Genomic DNA, 23,955 nt, shown 5'->3' with positions numbered 1-23,955 from the left:
TACACACGTGGCAGAGTGAATACAACATTAAATGCACATCGTCTAAGACACACAGCTGTATGATTATTTCCACTCCCACACAAACCCAGTTTTGAAAGGAAGAGACTTACACTCAAATGTATGCTTAATTATATTTATTACATTTAAGAAATATTAACATCTCAGGATATCTGGTTTACCATCTAAGTCCAGTCATAAGCAACAAAAAGAAAAGTGTTAACCATGTTTCAAATGAGCATTCTTACATTCATTCCCCCCACCCCGTTAACGTAAAGAAAAGTGTTCAGCTGTATTAAATTCATAGGTGGTTGACTAATGGAAGAAAAAAGAATCATTAAAATTGTCTTAACTACCAGGCATCCTGGTTTGTTAAGTGGTTGTTGGCACTTGTGTTCACGATCGAGCACTCTGGTTGCTTTGTTATATTCTCCCCTTCTACCCAAAATTGTGGGTTTGGGGGTTTTTTTAGGGTTTTTTATTTTTTTTTACTTTCTATCTGGATATGTAAGTTTGTTCAAATAAGTTTAGAAAGAAAAGAAACCTCGGGTTGCCTGTGAGACGTTCCTGCACTGTCCCCCCACCTCTGTGAGAAATTCCTATCGCCTGTGGCATAACTGAAGGAAGACGATTTGCTTTCTGAATCTTACTGATCCAAAAGTCCTTGTGTAAGTTCATTTCAACTGAAAAAAGTACAGAAACGCTGTCTCCGTTTGATGGTGTGCATAAACGTTACACTCCCATATATAGCAAAAATAGCTTTTATTTATAATTTACATTTCCACAAGTGAAAATTGTACATTTTTTACATAGACCATTTCATTCCATTTAATTTTTCACGCATCTACAGAACTTTCACACAATGACACCTGAAACTGTGCAGGCAAGTTAAGAAATTCAAATACAAAAATGTATTTATTAACCAAGCAGTAGTTTGAGGCCCTGCCTCAGTTGAACATTTTTATTTCATATAAAAAGTATTTGCCTTCCAGAGATAACACAGCAGCTCTTCTGTAAAAAAAAAGAATGTTCATACCTCAAGTTAGTTTAAACAGACTCATCAGGTTCTGTCTTTATGTCTGTAGATGCAGGTGTGCTGCTCTCTTCTGCACAGGCAGGAGGGGTGTCATCAGGTTCTTCTTTCACTTTAGGTGACTCACAGGACTCTTCTGTTTCTTGCTTAACAATGTCCAACATTATATTTAATGGGTTTTCTACAGGAGTCTTGCTGGGAGATGGCGTGCAATCGAAGGATGATGTCTGCAAAGCCAAAGTCAAAGCAGCATTAACACACATTAAAGGAAGAATTTTTAGCTCCTTATCCCTTTCACTCTTTCAAAATGCAAACATGTTCATGGTCAGGCACTCAAAACCCAAACCTCTATTTTATCAAGATCCTAAGAAAACAAATTTACCTTTTTAATGGCATTACTTTTCACAATTCCTCTGAAACAGTGTCATCCTAGAAGTGGTGAAATGCTTAACACACTACCATAAACTATTCCCTGCCTCCCCAAGGGAACTCTAACTCCCAAAACACAACACACCCTAACACCCATCTATTCCATTTTTGCAAATTCCTCAGATTACATATGTTACTCGACAAATCCAGGATGTGGTTTCAAACCATGGTTTCACTTCAGTCATGTACAACACAAGCTGTCACAGCATACTGCAACACGAAATACATCCTGGCTAATTCTGTATTACAAACTTGCCATGCGAGCCTTGGACAAGAGAAATGGGTAGCTCTGAACACATCTGTTCCCTGCAAAGGCAGAGCTCCAGCAAACAAAGTGAAAGCCAAATGCTTCAAAAAAACCATGAAGAAGGATTCACTTACGTTTTGGTAATCTTCGTAGCAAGATGGATGGTAAATCTGAAAGAGAATGGTTATATATTTAATTACATTAAATTACAGCAGGATCGTTGGTTACACACAGAACAATGTCAGTTACACATCATCACACAACTGTACGAGCGGGCAAAGTATGGCATCAAATATGATTGGGAAATGATTCTGTATTTATTTAGGGCAAATTATAATATAGGAGCCCGGTTAAGTGCTGAGAATTATCTTACACACAGCTGCATACAGAAATAAATGAACCAGTATCTACACCTATTTAGAAAGATGTTAATTTTCCCTTCAGCACAGCAGTGTAAGGGGAGGCCAATGAGGCTACACTAATGCCACCAGGACTTCATGTACTTCCAAGGGCTGAGCTATTTATGTACTTGGAAGCCTGGAAAACTACCATGGGAACCCCCAGGAGAAACAGAGCCCTTAGAATCCCAGGATCACAGAATGGTTTGGGTTGGAAAGGACCTTAAGATCATCTAGTTCCAAGGCCTTGCCATGGGCAAGGATGCATCACACTAAACCTTGTCACCCAAGGCTCTGTCCAACCTGGCCTTGAACACTGCCAGGGATGGAACATTTAGTACTAAAACCCTTGGCTTTCTCTTTCTTTGCTGTAATTCTGTGTGTTTTTACTATAAATATCACATGTAAGTATAATCAGGTTACCTTCTCATCTACTCTAATTGCATTCTTCAGGTGCCACTCTTCCTCTTCCTCATCCCAGTACTGTTCAAACTGCTCTTGGCAAATTTCACAGCTCTGAAAAGTTATTACAGAGTAACAGAAATAAATGAGATTATTCCAGCACCTTACTGAACACATAAACTTCAGAAACCTAGTGACAGTCAAATAAGGATCTTTTAAATACATTCAGACTACAACATAATCTGTCTTCCACACTTTAGAAAACCTTAATTAGAAGTTACTTGAGTATAGTCTGCACATCAGCATCTGGCCCTGACAGCTGCTGTCACTTGAGAAAGGGGAGTTTTGCCCTTTGAAGCTAGGAAGTCTAAGCACAACATTTCATAACAATATAATGCTGGTTTACTGACACATAAAGACAACCTAGCACAGGGATTTAATACTATTTATGGCATTATCTTCACTCTTCTCCTTAATCTGGAGCCTCAGGCTAAAGAAAGCAGACTATTTAAATGAAGTATTAACATTTTTCATACTTCTGTGCAAAATAATCAAACTGGAGAACAAAGCACAGAAGGTACTTTTTAAACTTAGAACAAACGCCTTCACTGCCTGATAGCTAGTTGTAACAACATTTGTACTTGATTACTACACCAATTCACGTACCAAAATACAGCTCTACAGGTGATGTTGAGATGTTTCTTTGTCCTAATGCTTATTTTCTACCAAAACAAAAATTCTGTATAAAAGTATCAAACCCCAGTAAGCCCAATTTGAATGGCAAAGGACCATTTCCAATTCACTTGCTCTAGTTTCTCTACAGAAACATTCAGCAAATTAACACAGTCTGCCCATTTCGATGGAATGCTGAGGGGCGTAGATTTTACACTGATTTACACTGCTATCTGCGCCTGGGAAACAACCATTACACACACAAATACACCACCTGTGAGGTGGTTGCACAGAGATCCAAGAAGGCGGCTTCAGTCTACATACACTGTATGACAGAATGTTGTTATCTGAGCTAATAAAACACAAGCTGAAACTTACCTCAACTGCTCCAGCAGGTCCTGCAGGAACACTCTGAAATTCCTTCTCTTTCGCAGCTTCTTGTGTCTTCAGCACAACCTCTTCATGAGCTTTTTCAAAGAACTGGCTCTTTGCACGCTCCTCGAGATCAGCTATTTCCTCAAATTCAATCCAGTCCTAAGGAAGAAGGTTTCATTCAGTCAGACTCTGACAAATAGCCAGAAATGGCTCAACAATAAGGGAATAAAAAAAGAGCAACAACCAAAAGACATCCCCAAGTACCATAATTCAATGAATTCTCATCAGAGCTGGAGCGCTCCCCACATGCAGCACAAGCACAGTGGGTGCCTTCGCACAATGCTACACTTCAACACTTCAATGCTACATTCTCAGTGCAATGAAAACAGCACCACTGGCCTCAAAATAGTTACTGTTCATCACACAATTCCCTTTTGTATTTCAACAGGCATTTGAGAACTACTTGAAATATCAAAGATGTTGTTTACCACAGGCCAACTTGTGTGATGATGCAGATTTCAACTGCAATACTACCCCCATACATAAGTAAAACACAGAATCCAGCCTGTATCAAGCCACACATTGCACTACTTACTGTTAAACTGTAGTACCATCTTCTGTGTGTGATTTTTCTGCTAACATCTTTTTCTGTCCGGTTCTGACGATAATGCCAATCCAAATGATCCGCATAAACATCTGTCTGTGAAGTGGTGAATCTCATTCCACACGAGTAACACTGAATGCCAGTGTACAGACGATTTATAACACTATCGTAGCGCCTACAAAAAGAGGAGGAAAAGAATTCTTAACATTTCTTTGAAAAGAAGCAGGTAAGGAGTTGCTCAGTAAGTTGCTCATATGTCCACAAGAGGAAAAACATGAATCTACTGCACAGCCAAAGCACACATGTAGATAAATTCTTCCTCATTTTCATAGCACAATCAATTGGAACATTCAAATAAACAAAGAAGGGCCTCATATTAACCCCTTGTTATCATATGAGCAGCTTTCTAGTGTTGTGTTTTGTGTCTACTAGTTTCATCAGCTAATAGTGCATAAAATCCCCAAAGCCTACATTTGGCTCAGCTTTGCAAACTACTGCAAAGGTGGTAAAATTAACAGCCATGCAGCAAGTTAAAGCGAGATGAGAGGAGGGCCACAAAGATGCTCTGAGGGCTGGAGCACCTCTGCTCTGGACAGTCTAGGAGAGCTGGGCTGGTTCAGCCTGAAGAAGAGAAGGCTCCAGGGAGATCTTACAGCAGCTCCAAGCACCTGAAAGGACTACAAGAAACCTGGAGAGGGGCTTTGGACAAGGGCCTGTAGGTACAGGACAAGGGGGAATGGCTTTAACCTGACAGAGGGGAGACTGAGATTAGATCTTAGGCAGAAGCTCTTCCCTGTGAGGGTGCTGAGGCGCTGGCACAGGGTGCTCAGAGAAGATGCAGTTGCCCCATCCCCGGCAGTGTTCAGGACCAGGTTGGATGGGGCTTAGAGCAACCTGCTCTAGTGGAAGGTGTCCCTGCTCGTGGCAAGGGGTTAGATGAACTCTAAGGTCCTTTCCAACCCTAGCCGTTGTACGATTCTCTGACTTCAATATATATCACAACCTTACAAAGTAACAACATGCAGCCTGTGTAAAGATACCTTTCCCAGGTTAATTTTCCCTCATTTTTCCTCTCTCAAATTCTCCAAGGCCAACATTAAAACCTGCAGGTCCTCTCAGTCACAAAATGACACAGGATCTTTCAAAAGCTCTCAGCTGTCTTGGATTAACTATCTTAGATAAGCCTATGCCATTCATTGTTACTGCACTGTAAACTTATTCTACTATACTCACTGTCTTAGCTCTTCAACAGTGAAGTTCGTGAGGTCTGGGACATTTTGATCTTCATTCTGGTCGTCATCCTCCTCTTCAGCAGCAGGCTGGGCTGATCCTTCGTTCACTTCTAGAAAGCATAAAGATATTTTACCAGAATTTCAGTACATCATCAGAAAGAAGTGACGTGCTCCTGACAGTTATTTTTACTCAACTATTAACAAATACGATGTGACTATGCTAAAACACAAGTGTGCAATAGCCAAGTCAATCATCTTCTAACATCATTAACATAAATAAAGCATATGAGAAACTATAAGCTACTCAGAATTTCAACTCAGAGAAACAGATACTAGGAATTTATCACACACTCTAAATTCCTTCCCAAAACCAAAGTTCAGTTTAAAAAACCATGTAGGAGTTCACAACAGCTCTAATACTTCGCTTTACACTTCAGTTGTAGATAAACTGAGTAGTTAGAACACAATGGATCTACATACGTGCTGAAGTGGAGTCAGTTTTTGACAGTTTGAGGATCCCTGTTTTCAGCAGTTTAGCAAACAGCTCATTGACATCAACCTGCCCAAGGTGGTTATCAGGGTACGAATGTGGAACGGCTCCTGGGGAAAAACACCAACGTTCAAGGAGACAAGAAGTTGCATCAGAAATTCACTTTCAGCTGCATGTTTCAAAACACACTTTTCCTTCAGCCCCTTGTTTCTTCCTTTTTTAATCCGAATTATTTATCAACTCTCTTTGCTTTATCCCTAATCCTTGGTCAATTTCTTCCCCCACAGCAGAAGTGCTATCTAAGCTGGTTGCCCATACACAGATTCCTACTGAACAGTGGTTACTGAAATGCATCATTTTCTTTATTTAATGCTTAAATATTTCACCAACGCCAATCTACTTCATCCCCTACTTGAACTATTTCTGACTTTTTAAAAGCTTTTCATTACTAACCACTCATACACCCCTACAGACTGGGGCTTTCCAGAAAAGCAGACCAAAATGTATTCATTTTCTCTTTTTCTTTAAGCACAACTACATACCAAACCCACACAGTGAATGAGACCTAGTGAAAGCCTTCACTGTTTGAGGGAAACCCCTGGAAAGATGAAGGTACTACAGAAACCACATCCACAGACACCTCACTGAGGAGGCTTCCCTCAGTCCACACAGACCTTGTACAGTGGGACACTACCAAAAGGTCATTTTTGTGGCCATCAACACAACAATCCAAGAGAAACAAAAGGAGATCACTGGTTCTGTTACCCACCTGCAGGGTTCTGAACAAAACCTCCAGGATTTGGCAAATACTGTTGACCTTGGCCATAAGGCCCTCCTTGAGCAGACATGAGAGAAACCTGTGAAAGGCAACATTGAAGTATTTTGTGTACAATAATGGCATTTTAAGTTTCCTTTTTATAATTTTATCATTAACATATCAGTATTTCTCAGTGTTTTTATACGTATTAAATTCCTTCCAGAAGTCAGTTTGGTATCGAAAGGTCCACAAATGACAACATAACCTTTGCCTCATTTTCACTTCCCACTAGAGAAGTATCAGGAACGCTCACTCACTTTGCCTAACATTTACATTAGAACAAACCGAAAACCCCACCCAAACCAAACAAGAAACTCCAAAGCCCAAACCAAACCAAAAACCCCCAAACACCATTTCTTGTAGAGCCAAGAGCCTTCAATCCCATTTTCCAAATAGCTCTTCCTTTTAAATTGCTCCTGTTCCCCAAAAGAGAGCTCATCACAAAGAAATTAAAGAAACGAGTAAGGGTCTATTAACAAATGCCAGGATCAGTTCTGATCTAAGAACTGAAACAGCATCCACTATATGACACACATACGAAAGCAGGAGTCTTTCAGCAAACCAGCCACAGTGAGCTGCAGACAGAAAAACAGGTTTTATAACATGCTTGTAATAAAAATGGGGTGTTTTCACCCCCTAACTGGGTGCTTTCTGGATTTACAAGTTCTTTAAAATCTCATCGCATTAGAGGTTAGCAGGACACGTCACCTACTTTCACACAGTAACTTTTTGTGTTCCATTATTATCCCCAAAAGAAAAATGCTTTAAAATCTCTCCTCTCCTGAAAAAACATTGTTTTCACTTAAGTAGTATTTTCCCCTTTTGAAGACAGCATTTCAAACAGGGGCTTCAGCAAAGACAACTGAGCTTTTAAAGCATGCTGGTGCTAAGTGAATTTTAGAAGACTTCAACAATCATAGAATCATAGAATGATTGGGTTGGAAAGGACCTTAAAGCTCATGCAGTTCCAACCCCCTGCCACAGGCAGGGACACCTTCCACTAGAGCAGGTTGCTCCAAGCCCCATCCAACCTGGCCTTGAACACTGCCAGGGATGGGGCAGCCACAGCTCCTCTGGGCAACCTGTGCCAGCACCTCACCACTCTCACAGTAAAGAACTTCTTCCTTATATCTAACCTGAACTTCTCCTGTTTCAGTTTAAACCCATCACCCCTTGTCCTGTCACTACAGTCCCTGATGAAGAGTCTGTCTCCAGCATCCTTGTAGGCCCCCTTCAGATACTGGAAGTTGCTCTGATGTCTCCACGCAGCTTTTCTTCTCCACGCTGAACAGAAAAATGTCTGTTCTTTCTTAATTCACCCAAGTTATAGGTATCTCTTTAAACCTGCTTGTCATCAGTACCACTAACTGCAAAGAGATCACAGAATTTTGTCCATTCCAATTCTATACCTCTTTGAAAACTGTGCATATTTACTTACATTATAGCCACTTCCACAGTATCACAGTATCACAGTATGTTAGAGATTGGAACGGACCTCAAAAGATCATCTAGTCCAATCCCCCTGCCAGAGCAGGAACACCTAGATAAGGTTACACAGGAATGTGTCCAGGCGGGTTTTGAATGTCTCCAGAGAAGGAGACTCCACAACCCCCCTGGGCAGCCTGTTCCAGTGTTCCGTCACCCTCACTGAGAAGAAGTTTCTTCTCAAGTTTAAGTGGAACCTCTTGTGTTCCAGTTTATACCCATTACCCCTTGTCCTATCATTGTTTGCCACTGAGAAGAGCCTGGCTCCATCCTCGTGACACTCCCCCTTTACATATTTATATACACTAATAAGGTCACCCCTCAGTCTCCTCCAAACCATAGAGACCCAGCTCCCTCAGCCTTTCCTCATAAGGGAGATGCTCCACTCCCTTAATCATCTTAGTTGCCCTGCGCTGGACTCTCTCCAGCAGGTCCCTGTCCTTGAACTGAGGGGCCCAGAACTGGACACAGTATTCCAGATGCGGTCTCAATGCTCAAAGTGATGGAACAAGAAAGTTGGAGAGAGACCAGACAAGGGAGAACGGCTTTAAACTGACAGAGGGGAGACTGAGATGAGACATTAGGCAGAAGTTCTTCCCTGTGATAGTGCTGAGGCACTGGCACAGGGTGCCCAGAGAAGCTGTGGCTGCCCCATCCCTGGCAGTGTTCAAGGCCAGGTTGGACAGGGGTTGGTACAAGCCACTCTAGTGGAAGGTGTCTCTGCCTGTGGCAGAGGCTTGGAGCTGCATGAGCTTTAAGGTCCTTTCCAACCCAATCCATTCTATAATCCCAATGTTATTTTTTTTAATGCTTTATACAGAATTCACTTTTGTGCAAGTATAATAAGACACCACAGGCTTCTAATTACCTCATTTTTCCATTTAAAAATACTAATTTCACTGTCACATTCTGAGCTATGAAGTGATTGTAAAGATCCAGTATTTGCTTTAATTCTTAAAAACAGATTATTCAAAAATAGCACTGCATGTCCTCCTTAAATTACCTAGAACCTACTGAAGCAGAACAACTCTTTTAGCTTTAAACTAGCTCTCATTCTGCCAGCTGTTTAGGAAAACCTTCAGTTTTTAGAGGAAGAAAAGCCTGCTAATTCTCTACACAGGGACAGTCCACAAGCAAACCATCAGCTCTTACCTGACTACTTCCCATTGGCATGTTATTGAAGTTTCCATACTGAGGACCTTGAAGCCCTTTTTCTTCAAAGTAATGCCCAGCTGCTCGCAGTGGGAAGTTCTGTGCTCCAGGCCCAGCTGGCCCATTGAAATTTGGTCCAGGTGAACCATCAAACAGATCAGGTCTCTGGAACTGCATCCCATGAGATGGTCCATTGTAGCCATGGCCAGGATGGTCAACAAATGGACCACCTTGTCCATATGCTGACAGTTCTAGTCTTGAGGCAGGATGGTTAGCTACATTTTCAAAGCGTGCACCTTGAAGGCCAAGTGGCAAATCAAACCTAGAGGCTGGCTGGTGAGGTCCATCGAATCTTTGAGGTATGGCTGTATCAAAACGTGGTTGTGCCTGTTGGCCAGGAGCCCTTTCAAATCTTGGACCAGGTGTTCCATGGATTCCATCAAATCTTTGTAACAGAGACAACTGACCAGGCTGACCATCAAATCCAGCTGCGTGACAACCATCAAACCTCGGGCCAGCCCGACCCAAAGGACCATCAAATCTAAGTCCAGCTCCCTGGTGTATTGGTCCGTCAATCAACCTAGGACCTACACCTGGTCCTTCCAATCTGAGCCCACCACCTGATGGTCCATGTGGCCCGTCAAATCTGAGCCCACCACCTGATGGTCCATGGGGCCCCATGGGCCCCTCAAATCTGAGGCCACCTCCAGGTTGACCATGGGGCCCCAATGGCTGTAAATGTGGCCCCTCAAACCTGAGGCCACCCCCTGGTTGACCATGAGGCCCCAAGGGCTGACCATGGGGTCCCTCAAACCTGAGACCACCCCCTGGTTGACCTCGAGGCCCCATAGGTTGACCATGAGGTCCCTCAAACCTGAGACCACCTGAAGGCTGACCACGAGGACCCTCAAACCTGAGGCCAACTCCTGGTCCTTCAAATCTAGGACCACCTGCAGGCCCCTCGAAGCGCAATGGCCCACCTATCTGCCCAAGAGGGCTCTCAAATCTCAATGGACCTCCTCCACCACCCTGTCCTGGAGGTCCTTCAAACCTCAGTGCCCCTGCCAGCTGCCCTGCTGGCCCATCAAATCTTAGGGCTCCAGCTCCCCCTGCTCCTGCCAGCGGTCCATCAAACTGAGATGCACCTGCTCCCACCAAAGGCCCCTCAAATCTCAGAGCAGCCTGTCCAGGTGGCCCATCAATTCTAGAACTCGTCCCAGCAGCAGGAGCATCACCAAAAGGGCTTCCTTGTCCATCTACCCCAACCCTTGCAGCAGCCTGTCTAGGTGAGCCATCAAATAGAGGTCTCTCTTCCATCAGTGCACTTATCCTCTGCTTTGCTTCAATGCCTCCGAATCTCGATCCTGGACTTTCCGGAAATGGTGATTTCTCTGGATCTTCATACCTAGCTCTTTTGAAACGTTCACTGAATGGTGATCGTGGTTCCTCTCGAACACCTAAAAAACCCAGGGCAAACCAGGTAAGTAACTAGCAACATGTTAGTGAGCATTTAAGCGATGTAAAATAAAGGGAAAGCACACACCAGCTTGCCCAAGAAGTTGTCTTTCCTCACGATTATCGAATCTGCAGACTGCATCACCATCTATTTTCTGGAACTCTGTGGATGTGCTTTTCCCCTGCTGTCTCAGAGCATCTCTGAATTCCTCTGATTCTCCCCAACTATCGTAAGGATCGAAGTTCTTAGAACCTCTTGCTCCCTTAGTAGAATTCTGTTCCTCAAGTCTTCGTCGACCCTCAAGTGGCGAGAGGTTATCAGCAAAGGGTCTGTTAGTGCCACTTACAGGAGAGTGTCGTCTCGCTCTCTCCCCAAACGGCTCTTTCCTATCAAACTGTACTCCACGCTTGGCTTTTGCTTGCTCACATTCTATTCCAGAAAGCAATGCATCAGGTAAATGATAATCCAGAATATCATCAGGATCCAACAGATCAAGCCTTGACAACGAATGCTGAACTTGAGTTCTTTTTAGTTTAGCCTTATGTTCATAATATGTTAATTCTGCATCTGACAGAAGAGGTTTCTTTTTCAAACCACATTTTTCCTCTGTAGGGCTATCCCAGACATTACATCTGTGTTTTCCTTCCTGATACTGGAACAGCTGTCGGATCTGATGAGCCACCATGAGGAACTCATCCTGTGTTATTTCACCTGATGTCAACCGTTCATTGGCCTAGAAGATAAAGTTAAAGGTTTAGACTTCCAAAAAACAAAGCAAACTATATATATCCAGGACGCTTCTATGAAGACAGACTTATGGTTATTACCTTCTTAAGTAATTCTCTCTTGCTTGCAGATGTCAATTCCTTGGGAATCTGTAAATTGGCATCCACACTTAACCGGTGCTGCTGCTTTGGTGCTCGGGGTGACAGAATTCCTTTGCCAGCAGGCCAATTTTCCCGGTGTCTTTGGTGAGGAGATTTACCAAGTGCTTGGTGCTCTTCATTCTGCTGTGTGCTGAAAGCAAGAATACATTTAAAATACAGATTACTTCTTTATTCAGGACATGACTGTTACATTCCTATTAGAACTGATGATGGCAAAACAACACTGTCACCTTAGAATCCAAGTAATACACCATCTCCTTATTTCACCAGTAGAAATACATTACACTGATCAATTTTAACCATCTGAACATTGCCTCCCAAAGGTGCCTACACTGAAGTCAGCAGCGGAATTTCCACTGACTTCCAACAGAAGTTGTTTTAAAGATAGTAACTTACTTTTTATTTTCTTCCCAACCAGATTTCCACCTCTTGCCTGATTTGGATCCTTGCCAGTTCTCTGCATTCTCCTTTGGATCAGGAGAAGCTTTAGTAGAATGCTGGCTTGCTGTTTCTTGGGGTCTGTCTTCTTGGGCTTTTTTCACTCTCCTCGGATCTCGCACCTCTTGTTTAGCATTCCTCTTAGTCGAATTTCTTTCATCTCTTGCTGCTTGTGTGCTTTCTTCAGCATGAGACTGCTTAGCACCTATCTGACGGATCTTTCCAATTTTTGGAGTTGATGAAGTAGGAGATAAGCTCCTAAGTCTTCTTTTTGGTGACCTCCTCTCCCGCCTTTTTGGAGAATGTGTAGATGGTGACCGTGCCTTAGGAGAGCGCGATCGTGACCGTTTCCTATTACTTGATCTCCCTTGTTTCCCACCCTGTTTCTCTGTCTCCTCTGTACTTGTGTCTTGTTTCTGAACAGCACCATTGATGACTTTATTTCTGCTGCCTGCTGGTCTGTGTTCACCTGTCTTATGTTCCTCTTTTTCTTTCTTCTCTATATTTCTTCTCTTTTCCTTCACCTCCTCCTCTTTGCCCTCTTTATCTTGAAGATGTCTTTTCAGTCTTGGATCCCGCTTACTAATATCAGATACTTTTGTGCTTTCACATTCCTGGCTTTTAGTATCTTTAGTACTGGGCTGCTTGTTTTTCAAAGGGGATGGTGATTTAGATTTTGCATCTGACTGCTCAAGTTCCTTCTTTTGTGTTTTTTCACTTGCTTTCGATTTCTCCTGCTTTGCTGAGCTCTGTTTTTCAGATTGTGTTGTTTTACTTGTCTTTGTATCAGACTGATTGGTTGTGCTTGGTGGAAACTCTTTCCTATGAGACTGGTCTTTACCATGAGAAGAATGTTGACTCATCCTATTAAGACGAGGATCCCTGTTTGCTATTTTGACATCATGAAGTGGAGGACTTGGGGATGGCTTGCTTTTTTCAGATTGCACAGCAGTCTGATGAGGTGCTTTAACTGTCATGTGAGGTGTGGAAGACATGTGTTGCTTAGAAGGTGCTGGAACTGAAGCTACAGATGATGATCCTTGCTGAACGCTAAGAGATACAGCCTGAAACAGGAAAAAAATCCTGCATTAATCTGCATGACACAACTACCTCAAGATGTTCATGTTCTTATCTCAAAACTAGAAATGGAAATGTCTTGAAAGTTATGAGTCACCCATTTAACTGAAAATGACCCATTGTTAATTGCGAGTGTTAAACTAACGCAGTGCCATTACAAAAGATGAATTTCAAATACAAACCAGTACCACAAAGTCAATATTGTAAAATCTTTACTTTAGGCACATGTTCTCATTACAGTGTTAGCTTTCAATATATTTCACACACTCAAGGCAACTAAGCTGCCAAGCAGCTGATATAATGTGCAGGCTTCTATGCCTCAAAAATGCTTTATTTTGGTATCATCAACTGTCACCACAGCAAGACTTTCAGTTATGAATGTAAACCAACCGAGCTTAACCACCATCTTCAGATGGTGGCATCAAACCATCCTGACCTAATGAGGAAGCTGACTTTGTTTCCAACAATCAGACTTCCCCATTCTGCAAGAGGAAATATATTTGAAAAAGCCTTGCTTGATATGAGCCACAAGAAGAGGTGGAAGAAGAGGATCAGAGGCAGGCATCCTTTTGGAGAGAAGTTAAAAAATAGAACACCAAGAGCTTCACCTTTTTTTAACCTCTGAGTGTAATTCTTAAGGCTTTTAGGTAATAAGTAACTGTTCAGGAACCCCAGATCAACTTGCACTGCTCTAGTCTTAAAACAGCTACTGGCGAAGGGAAAAGCAACACTGTAGTTACCTGCACACCTAAGCACTGTCCAGGAGAAAGTGAGACCCAACTACACAAGTTTCACCAACCCTCCTACTCACCAACTGTGCTTTCGTCTGTTCCAGCTCCAGCTCTAATTTCTTTTGCTGAAGTTCTAACAATTGCTTTTGCTTTGCAAGCAATTGCTGCCTTATTAGTTGCTCCTGTGTCAAATTCTTTTGTATTTCGGGAACAGCAGGAGGAGTAGAGGCACCAGAAGTTATAGCAGAGGTAGGCGTAGCAGATTCCTCTGGCTAGAAACACAATAAACAAAAGTTACATTTAAAATCCTGGTGGCATCAAACAACTCCATCTCCTTTAAGTGCTACCACAATCTAGTACTGGCACTTAGGTTTGTACAGCAGTTAGAAATTGTATTTTTAACGCAAAATGTAATTAAAACAAATATAAAGCTTTTACTCCACTATAACTTCCTGCTGCGACAAACCTGTCATTTATTATAAATTCACCATGTTCCAAAATCAAGAATAGTTTTGAAATACACAAACCACACCTATCAAATAGTCTCAATTCAGAAATGCCTCTTACCTGGCAACAAAGGTTACTTCATTCACAATCAATTGTCAAAAGGAGCATACAAACAATGAAAACGACATGTTTTACCATCTGTTCACAGAGGCAGAAACACTTACCGATTTATTTAAAAACTTAGGATTCACATGGATGCTAGAAGTATTCACATTTGGGGGCAGAGGTTTAATTGGCCAAGCAGGATCTAATGAGTTGACTCTGACATCAAGTGCATACAGTTTCTTCAAAGGAAAAATATCATCCCATGTGGAGCGTAATTTAAATAAACTTTTCCTAGTATTCTCATCCACCTAAAACAATAAAACAATTCTATGGCTTGTTAAGTTAATATAAAACAATTTCTTAAACTTTTCTGTAGAACTTAGTTCATTCATTTCCTATTTCTAGCAACAGTTTGCTGGTTTAAAAACAGAATTATAGCAGTGCAGATCATACATCTGTACCAACAGAATCAGTAACAGCAGCTCAAATGTAGGATTGTTGTTTCAAGGCCACCGGAAGGTTTTATTGTGTATTACCATTCTCTGAGAATTTTCTTTCAACTTTTCCATTACCAAAATTCTCATTTTACTTGCCCAATTTCTGTGGAAAAAATACAGTAGCAAAAATATTGAAAGGCAACAGCCTCTGAGACAATACATTGGTCTAGTGTTTGTGCTAACTGGAGTACAACCATAACAAACAGATCGGGAAACCACAAACTCTGCACAGGAAAGGTGTTTTGCTCAGCTGTTCAGCCACTGAAGGATTTTTTTCCCAACAAACACCACAAAAGGACTAAGTTAACTGTATTTCAGTTCAGCTGCAAAATTAGACCCATCTGTGAGCCACAGATCAAGAGGACCTTTAGGACCAGTGCCCATTTTATCTCTTCACAATTTGTTTGGATCATCATGACCGGTAAAAGTTGGAAATTTGCAGTAAAGCAAAATATCATTCATCTCATTACTTTAGTTCAATGAACAATAAATGAAAAATATTTGACAACAAATATATGCAGCTGTCCTAATGTCAACGTCCCAATTCAACCATTACTGACTTTGTAGGTGGGCTTTGCTGCAGTTTAGTCTTTACTATGTTACAGCAAGACACAGAATAGTCTGGGAAGGTCAGAGGTTCTTTCAGGGAGGAGCAGGAACTTCAACAAAAGAAATTCCTACTTAGCTACTGGCGGGGGCCTCCCTGTAAAATTTTCAATGAGAGGGTTTGGAGTTCACTGCAAAAGGTGCAAAAATGACCGATCAAAAGTTTCTGCCTTCATCAAGTGTCCACTGACTGATAAAACAGAACTTGTAACAATGTCAGTGCTGGAATTCTACTTGCATCTTTCAACATGAGCAGTTAAGCTATTAGAAGTGATTACTTTACACAATTCATTAATACACATGAAATAAATAGTTCTAGTTAGTTTAGCAGACAGTTAACCTATAAAACTCTGAAAATCAGTCATTATTCAGAGCTTCAGCTGCAACATTAAATGCAACTCAGTAAAAAAATACATTCACAATACTGAAAAAATAGAGTATCTACCTATCTACTCTACATACGAGAGTTTAAGTGTTCCATGATCATTATTACCTTATTTATGATCATTATTACCATTATTCCTTATTTCAACATGTGTATTACATCTGAAAACCATATACAAAGCATAGTGGGATCTCAGACCCTAATTGATATGTAATGACACGTAAATACATAAGCATCTCATCCATATGAGATGCAACTCTCGTAAGTCACACAGGAAACCACAGAAGCTAAACCTTCATTTCTGATCCAACTTAAACCCATTCAAGTCCAGCCTTCCAAAAACTGGACTTCCGATTTGCCTTTCTTACTGGGAAATACACAGAATTACTTCCTGGGTTTAAAGATCAAGAGCAAAAATTAAAAGATTCGGCAACAGATCTCAAGGTTAAATGAAATTAAAACCATATTTGTCATGTAAAAGAGCAATACATTCTAACACCCTTCTCCCCTAGCATTTTTTTTTCCTTCAAATCAGACCACCAGAAAAGAATTGGGTATCAGTGCTATTCACTCTTCACAGTTTAAGCACTCATTCTGCGTATCACAAATCACGTAAATCAGACAAATCTAACTACAGCAGAGAGAGGCTCTGAGAAAATCCACCAGAAACTGATTCTCAATCTATTCTTTGCATAAAGACTATTTACGATCTTAAAACTAAACCAACAATTCATAACTAATTGGTCTATACATGACAGACAGTCCATCCAGGTAAACAAAATCCCATTAGTAAAATCTTGCCTGGATATAGGAAAATTATAGCTGGTTATAAACCAAATTAAGACTCTGCTAACATGTAACTCACATGCTTGATATTTCGCAGTATAGACACAGTACTGAGATTGACATAAACCAACCAATCTGCACAGTTCAGCACCCAAGAAAACCCAAAACTGAAAACAAGTATTTATTTTACCAGGAACACGTATTTTCTTAGAATACAGAACTTTTCTGAAAGTGTATATACCTTTTCAAATACACAAATAAATGTTGCAACTAGGTTTTTAGTAAATGCAGTAAGATACTCTCTTCCGACGTTCTTGACAATGGAATCCATAAGGTACATAACAGGAAGCTTCTCTGATGCAGGAGCCTGGAGTAATAAGAAGAAACTGAGAAGTTTAGTACAACAAAAACATACATTAAGCTTTTTAAATAGAGGGATTACCAATCCCAGAAATACAGACCTCTCTTTTTGGTTGCCACTATAAACACCAAAGGAATTGCCTTGGGAATTTTTCTGTTTATACAAAAACTTAATCTGGAAAATCGATAACTCAGTTCAAAGTATAGCACGGTGGGTGGGTCTATCACACAAAAAAGGGACACCTCAGATTATTCTGTCTGTGTACCAAAGCTTGGGAAAAGGCAAAAAGAAAAACAAAAAAAAAGAAGTAAAAAAGAAGCCCACAAGACAGTATTGCTGCTATGTACTGATGGAACCTTTGAAAAGCCACTTGAGAAAGCAGGTTTTTAAGTTAGCAGGAGTCAATCGGTAGCACTTCAAGGAACAGCTAAAAGGTTTCTAATTCAAACCTCCTGAATGCTCAGTTTTTTCTGGGTTTCACAGAACACAAATCAGACTTCTGGCAAATAGCCCCAGTCAGGGAACTTCTGTAGCTGTTGAGTATCAGTCATTTCATAAACCACACGTAGAACAGGCCACAGTTATCTCAGCATAATCCACACGGATGGAGAGAGTCCCATTCTCTGCAGGCACTTGCAGGCAGTGACAGTTCGATTTCCAGAGTGCATGCAAAAACACACAGTCACAAGGTTCAAAATCCAGAGAGAACTCAAGTATCTGGTCAACCGGGTAAAGGCACAGACACACTCAGGAACTGCAACCAGGGAGTTGCACAGAAGGGAGTCTTCATGGACACAGCTGTTACAACAGGAGGCTTGGGTTTTGTTATTTGGGTTTGGTTATCTGTTTGGTTTATATCCAGTTTCAAAACTTGTAATGAGTTTGTGCAAAGGTGTGGTGATGCTGGATCACTACAGCGACTTCTAATGTACACAAAGCACTACCAGCCCGATCGAGGTGATTTTAATGCCCACCACTGGCTTTCACAAAGCAGAAGGCACAATAAAGTTCCAGAACACGTCAGCAAATACAGAGACTTGTGGAAAAGGACACGGAAGACAACACCACAAGCTGTGTGTTGACCGTGACCCCCTTAGAAGAGCATCCACTTGAAATACTTTTAAGTCCCATTCACCATGAGGTGAGATCAGGATAAAACCAGAGTAACTCCACTCACTGCTCAGTTTAAAAAGGACAGGCTACTGGGTTCATTAAGGACACCGTACATCGCAGCCCCTCGTCCAGCCAGATATGTGGAAGTGTTTTTGCTTTACAATTTTAGATTTAATTCCCCTTTTAGGTGGTTCACGGAAGGGCACCAGGTCAACAATACTTTTATACGGGTAAACCACAATGCTTCCTCACCCTTAAATGTGTATTTATTAATCATGACCTGAAACTTAAACATTGAAGAGGGCAGAAATCCTTGTTAGTTGGGGACAGGGAGGGGAGTGCCTTTGAACACACTGAAAAAAGTAAAAACAGGCAGGTGCTGTATTTTGTCCAAAAGACAGGAAAATGCAGTAAAGTTAACCAAACTAAGTTAAATGCAGCACACTAAAAGCCTATCTTACACTACAATGTATTCAATTTGTAAACAAGCTAATATGCAACAGTGTTAGAATAAAGGCATCTCTCTAGTCCCAGAAATCAAAGCCCCTGGGTCTACAGCTACTTAGTATTAAAATGTCTGTGGAATATGGGTTTCTTCTTTCAAGCAGTCTGCACAGTGGCACATTAAAAACACTACGTTCTGAATGCCTGCCTTTAGAAAAAAATGAGAGTGCACTATTTCTGACTTTTAAAGTCAGCTGTTAGAGAAACAAAGAGCTGTCTCAGAAGTGCCTATGCCCAAGAGCTACTAACGTAGCATGTTAGACTCCTACTCCATCTCACCAATGTATGGAAGTAGCTCGCTATGCACAGCCAAGCTTTAAGTTTGAGATGCTGGGGAATCATTTAGTAGCAAAAGCAATGTAACATTTAACTGTCACTTTCATTAGGCATCAGACTGTTACAAGTAATCATACACGGAAGCACCCTCGCCTGGTAAGGAAGCCTACTTCAAACTATGGCACAGATTAGCATCTTAGCAGCACACCCTGCTTCAAAGATAAGCTATTCAGGTGTCACATTTTAAGAACCACGACTTAAATATGGTCAGAATATTTAAGTCTTCCCTTCTGGAAATGTTTATTAGGTATCTAGCCCATACTCCAGTAACCACTCAAGGGAACCCCAGACTGGAAGGGATTTTGTTTTCAGGCGGTCTATACAACACCCCCTACCAAGAAAGATGCCCGCTAACCGAAAGGCGCCGCATCACCACCAGAACACAGAACACCACTAACTGAGCTCATCCGCTCTAAAGACTTCATTACAGAATTCCCACTCTTCCTTCAAATAATGTCGGAAAGCTATTGTTGGAAATGTGTGGCTCTTTTTTATTAGTTTCCTAAAAGATTTCAAGTTTCAAATCGGACCCCAAGTCACAAACTTGTGCAAAAACTGGGTTTTTTTAAAAAAAAGAACCTTGTATACAAAATGGGTCTTGGAAAACAAATTCTGCACTATACAGTGGTAAATAAAAAGACAAATACATATTTCACACTTTTTATTTACAAATAGTATCATACCAGTCACACATTTCAGAACCATTTATTCAATTGTAAAGCAGACCACTCGAGTTTTACACTAAACAAACTGTCTCCAAGGCAACACTTTTTAAAAGTGGCTTAGTAAAGGAGATCGCTTTCCCAGAAACAACTAAAAACTCGCCTTCAATAAAACCACAGTCACAAACAGTAACTAGGCAAAACTAACCATTGATACAGGAGTTCAGACATCTTGGAAAAAAAAAAGAGGAAAAAAATAGAAATCACACTTCAGGGCAGGCTCTAAATCACCCAGAAATGAAGAAGAAAAAAAATTTGACAGCATTGATTATTTATCACAAATCATTTTATACACATCCACTGCCCTTTAGGAGATATAATGGTGAGATCTATTCGATTATTAGGTCACCTCCCCAAGGAATGGCAAAACGCCGCCACTGGCAGCATTTAAAAGTAGACTGGAAGAGGTCTGTGGAACACTAAAAAGCCACCCTGCATTGATAAAAAGAGCAACTTCTTAAAGAGATCCTTCCCTCCCCATCATTAGATAGTACAATTCTCACCATTATAAACCACGATTTCAAGCCAAAGGGAAAAAAGCCTTTGAACACGTGAGATCAGAGGGAGCAAGGGAAATCACGGGGGAGGGGTGACTGGCACGAGTAGGGGAGGAGAAATTCAAAGAACAACCCTTTTCTTACAAAAAGCTGCTGTTAAAAGGTGCTGTAAACCCCCATCCATGTGCTGTGGCTGACTGATGTCAGCAACTGCCTGGGTTGGGCTCAGAGGGAGCCTCCTCTTTCCCTTCTTTTTATATCATGTGCCTTTCAGACGCCATGTTAGGATCCTACAGGCTGCTGCAGTTTCTACTGTCGGGGAGAATTCCTTCTTCCCCATCCTCAACCGATACACTTCTCTAACCAAGATAAACACACACACTAACACTGCCGTTAATGGGGGCACAGAGCACCTGAAATCCAAACAGATTACCCCAAACCCCACACAATTTTATCTATAATCAGGCAGAGCAAAACAACCTCCCCCCCCCCCCGCCGTTACCACCACACACACTTCTCTATCCGGAGCGGATCATCACCTTTCAAACTTTTCTATAAGATAAGGGTGCCCACCCCACCAAAATTAGTATCTCACTGGGAAAATCGCTTTAACTGATACTCCGAAGTCATTATATTCAGCCCTTCAGAAGTGGACAATTTGCGTGCTATGAACTCAATCTCTTTAAACTACACCCCCCCCCCCCCATAAATAAAAGTAAAAAATTAAAAGACCTTCCACAAACTCTCCCCATTGGCCCCTCTCTAACGATCGCGATGTATCGAAACCACTAAATTGAAGGGTTCAGACACCAGACTAACTGCACGCTGTCTCCATGAAGGGGGCAAACCCAGCTCCAAGGGCGAGGTGCCGCTGCCCAGTCACTGCCAGGCCGCCATGTTGTGCCTGATATTTACACGGGGCTTCAAACGCGAGCTTGCATTTGGCGGTGGGGCGAGTCCCAAACCCTCCCCTCTACTGCCAACAGGGTGGCGTGGGGCTGGTGCCCTCCCCCGAGTCCCCTGCTCCCTACGGGGTGAAGGGTAGAAGAAGCAGCAGCCTTAAACTTAGCGATGAAAGGAGAAGCCCCCCCACCCCCACCCGTGCTCCCTGGTCCCAGCTGAGGGACGCTGCCTGGCTCCCCACAGCCACTCCGGCCTCCTGCTCCTCTCCCCATACCTCCACCTCAGCCCAAACCCTGCTCCCTCTGCTCGCCCCCTCCACTACCTCACGTCCCCTTGATCCCCCTGCCTCGCCTTCTCCCCGTCTATACCCACCCCGCCTCTGGCCTCCTCGCCCCATCCGGCCCTCGGCCTCCCCTCTGCCTCGCCCCGCTTCCCGCCCCTCAGGCCCTCTCGCCTCGCTGCCTCTCCCTGTTCCCTCCGCTCTCCTCCTGCCTCTCCCATCCGCCCGCCGCTGCCGGCTCCTCCCGCACCCCTCATCACTCTTATCTCCCCCACACGCCCTTTCCTCCTAGCCCCCGAGGCCGCCCTAGCCCGCTGCCCCGGCCGGTCCCCCCAGCAGTATAGGTAGGAGTAGTAGTCGGTGGAATATAAAAACCTTGGCGATTTGCGCCTCGATCAGGGAGACGATGTCCTTGGCGAAGGGCACGTTCTCCTCGGCCAGGATGGTCAGCATGTTGATGTGCGGCTTGCTGTTGAACGTCAGGTCTTCCAGCGACGACTGGTAATCGCGGCACGCGTCCTCCCGGGCCTCGCTGCTACCAGCGCTGCTCTCCGGGGCCGACATTGCTTTCTCCGACCGGGGGCCCGCACCAGGACCCGATACCCAACCGAGCGACAAGCCTCCCTCCCCGCGATTCCCCCCTTGCCGCCGACCGCCGCCGAGCGATGCCGCCCCCCCCGCCGCTGCCGCTGGGCTCCTCTACCGCATCCTTCGTGCTGCGGCTCCCGCGGGCTATGGCGCTGCCGCGTGTGCTGCCGCTGCCTTCAGCCGCCGCCGGCTCAGTCTCAGCGCTCACAAAATGGCGGCGGCAGACCCCGAGCCTCTTCCTCCAGCCGTTGCGTCATGTGAAATTGTTCTACGGGAAAAGGCCCGGCGGCTTGGAATGCCCCTTTTGTTCGCTGGCTGCTCTCCGATTGGCTGGTGACCCTTCTGCTCAGACGGCGATTGGCTCCTCCATCACCACTGAAGCTTCTGATTGGTTTCTGCGCTAAAGCTCCGCTCGCCCTCCTGTCCTGACTTGCGATTGGCTGCGGTTCCCTCGCCCCCCCCCCCCGCCGGTGACATCGGGCTCTGCCTCTTCCTGCCGCCTTCGCTAGCTGCCCTGAGCGTTGATTGGTCCCCTGTGTGATCCCGCCTTTGGGACTGCGCGGTGCGGACCTATCTTCCCGCCCCCCGCTCGCTATTGGGCTAGGCGTTGCCGTGACAGCGCCGTTGCCCACTGCCCCCGGGTGGGCCTGGGGCCTAGAGGTGGATGGTGGCGGTGGTGCGGGCCTTGGCGTCCGCGGGGAGAGGCCCTTCCACCGGGGAAGCGGAGAGCGGGGGCTGCCGGCAGGCCCGTACCGGAGGGATCGCTCGCTGCAGCGAAGCGAGCTGTGCCAGGCCGCAGCACTCGTGTAGGCCTGTCAGCTGGACGCGGCATTGTCCTCCTGAAGGATGGCGGTGCCAGGGGAGCTGGGGTCCGCGGTAGTCAGGGGTGCCCGGTTAATCCGGGTATCTGCCTACTTGATGCGTATTATCTGCCTCCGCAAGTGTCTGTGGGCTCCCGGCTTCACAGAATCCCAGATGGGTTTGGGTTGGAAGGGACCTTAAAGCTCATACAGTCCCAGCCCCCTGCCACGGGCAGGGACACCTTCCACTAGAGCAGCTTGCTCCAAGCCCCTGTGTCCAACCTGGCCTTGAACACTGCCAGGGATGGGGCAGCCACAGCTTCTCTGGGCACCCTGTGCCAGCACCTCAGCACCCTCACAGGGAAGAGCTTCTGCCTAAGAGCTCATCTCAGTCTCCCCTCTGGCAGGTTAAAGCCATTCCCCTTGTCCTGTCAGTACTTGAACCTTTTAACTGGTCACACCACTGTTTGTAGATGTCAGCAGAGCTTTTTCACTTCACTAATAGGACTACAGCAGTCAAAAGTAACAAAACCTACCCCTGATCACCAGGTTTGCTCAAATGAATTTAACTTGCTTGCAAACCATCTTAAGGTATAGCCATTCCCTCCCCACACTGCATATTACTTGCTAACTGTGGAGAAGTGTTGGCATTTGAAAGTAGGTCATTGGCAAAGGCTTCTTTGAGATACACTTTGGAAAACACTTTCTATGAAAACATGTTTTAAATGAAAAATACATATGTATAATGTATATGTATAATGAGTATGAATATAAATATGTGTATTATGTATATAAATATAAATACAAATATAAATGTAAATGTAAACATAGATATATAGATATATAGATACAGATATGTCTATATATATATTCTGCAAGTATAGGAGAAATATAGCAAAAATGGAGACCTAGCAAGTTTCTGGTAAAAACTGCCGTTTGCTATTTTATCTGGATAAAAACATTTGTTTCCGTGTCTCTGTTTATATTCTCTTTCTGAAAACAGGTGACGTTCAGACCAGCGAAGAGGGGACAGGAAACTCAACAGCATCTTTTGTTTGCCCATTGAATTGTGTGTTCGTGCTTGTTCCTGCAAGCCTCAACTT

General features: G+C 43.4%; 1 protein-coding gene across 8 annotated transcripts; it reads right to left on the bottom strand.

Moving 5' to 3' along the window:
* Positions 1-119: 119 nt before the first annotated feature.
* On the bottom strand, positions 120-22,536 carry PCF11 (PCF11 cleavage and polyadenylation factor subunit). Of its 8 annotated transcripts, none has more exons than XM_080614118.1 (17): positions 21,840-21,980; positions 17,210-17,907; positions 16,990-17,115; positions 14,594-14,782; positions 14,003-14,194; positions 12,073-13,178; positions 11,617-11,806; positions 10,877-11,522; positions 9,334-10,790; positions 6,649-6,736; positions 5,870-5,989; positions 5,391-5,499; positions 4,149-4,332; positions 3,557-3,712; positions 2,528-2,620; positions 1,841-1,876; positions 120-1,257 (listed from the first exon to the last, which is right to left on the bottom strand). In XM_080614118.1, the coding sequence occupies exons 3-17, from the start codon at positions 17,086-17,088 to the stop codon at positions 1,045-1,047; spliced, it is 4,878 nt and encodes a 1,625-aa protein (XP_080470244.1). In that variant the 5' UTR covers positions 17,089-17,115; positions 17,210-17,907; positions 21,840-21,980; the 3' UTR covers positions 120-1,044. The 8 variants fall into 8 exon arrangements, with proteins under 8 accessions (XP_080470244.1, XP_080470246.1, XP_080470242.1 ...); XM_080614120.1 differs by lacking the exon at positions 17,210-17,907 and adding an exon at positions 21,014-21,308 and having other exon boundaries at positions 21,840-21,966; XM_080614116.1 differs by lacking the exon at positions 17,210-17,907 and having other exon boundaries at positions 5,391-5,496; positions 21,840-22,520.
* Between the last annotated feature and the right edge of the window lie 1,419 nt (positions 22,537-23,955).

The sequence above is a fragment of the Psittacula echo genome (genome assembly GCF_963264785.1).
Source record: "Psittacula echo genome assembly, chromosome: 3".
Taxonomy (NCBI): domain Eukaryota; kingdom Metazoa; phylum Chordata; class Aves; order Psittaciformes; family Psittacidae; genus Psittacula; species Psittacula echo.
The sequence above is the reverse complement of the archived record's forward strand: the minus strand, read 5'-3'. Positions and strand labels throughout refer to the sequence as shown.

What these genes read in the sequence shown, in the direction of transcription:
- PCF11 (XM_080614115.1), bottom strand. Translation starts at nt 22,028, where the DNA reads ATGTCGGCCCCGGAGAGCAGCGCTGGTAGCAGCGAGGCCCGGGAGGAC. An exon ending in AGAGAGAATTACTTAAGAAG is followed by an intron (nt 11,523 to 11,616) that starts GTAATAACCATA and finishes TTTATCTTCTAG; the next exon opens with GCCAATGAACGGTTGACATC. An exon ending in AACTGACTCCACTTCAGCAC is followed by an intron (nt 5,500 to 5,869) that starts GTATGTAGATCC and finishes TATGCTTTCTAG; the next exon opens with AAGTGAACGAAGGATCAGCC.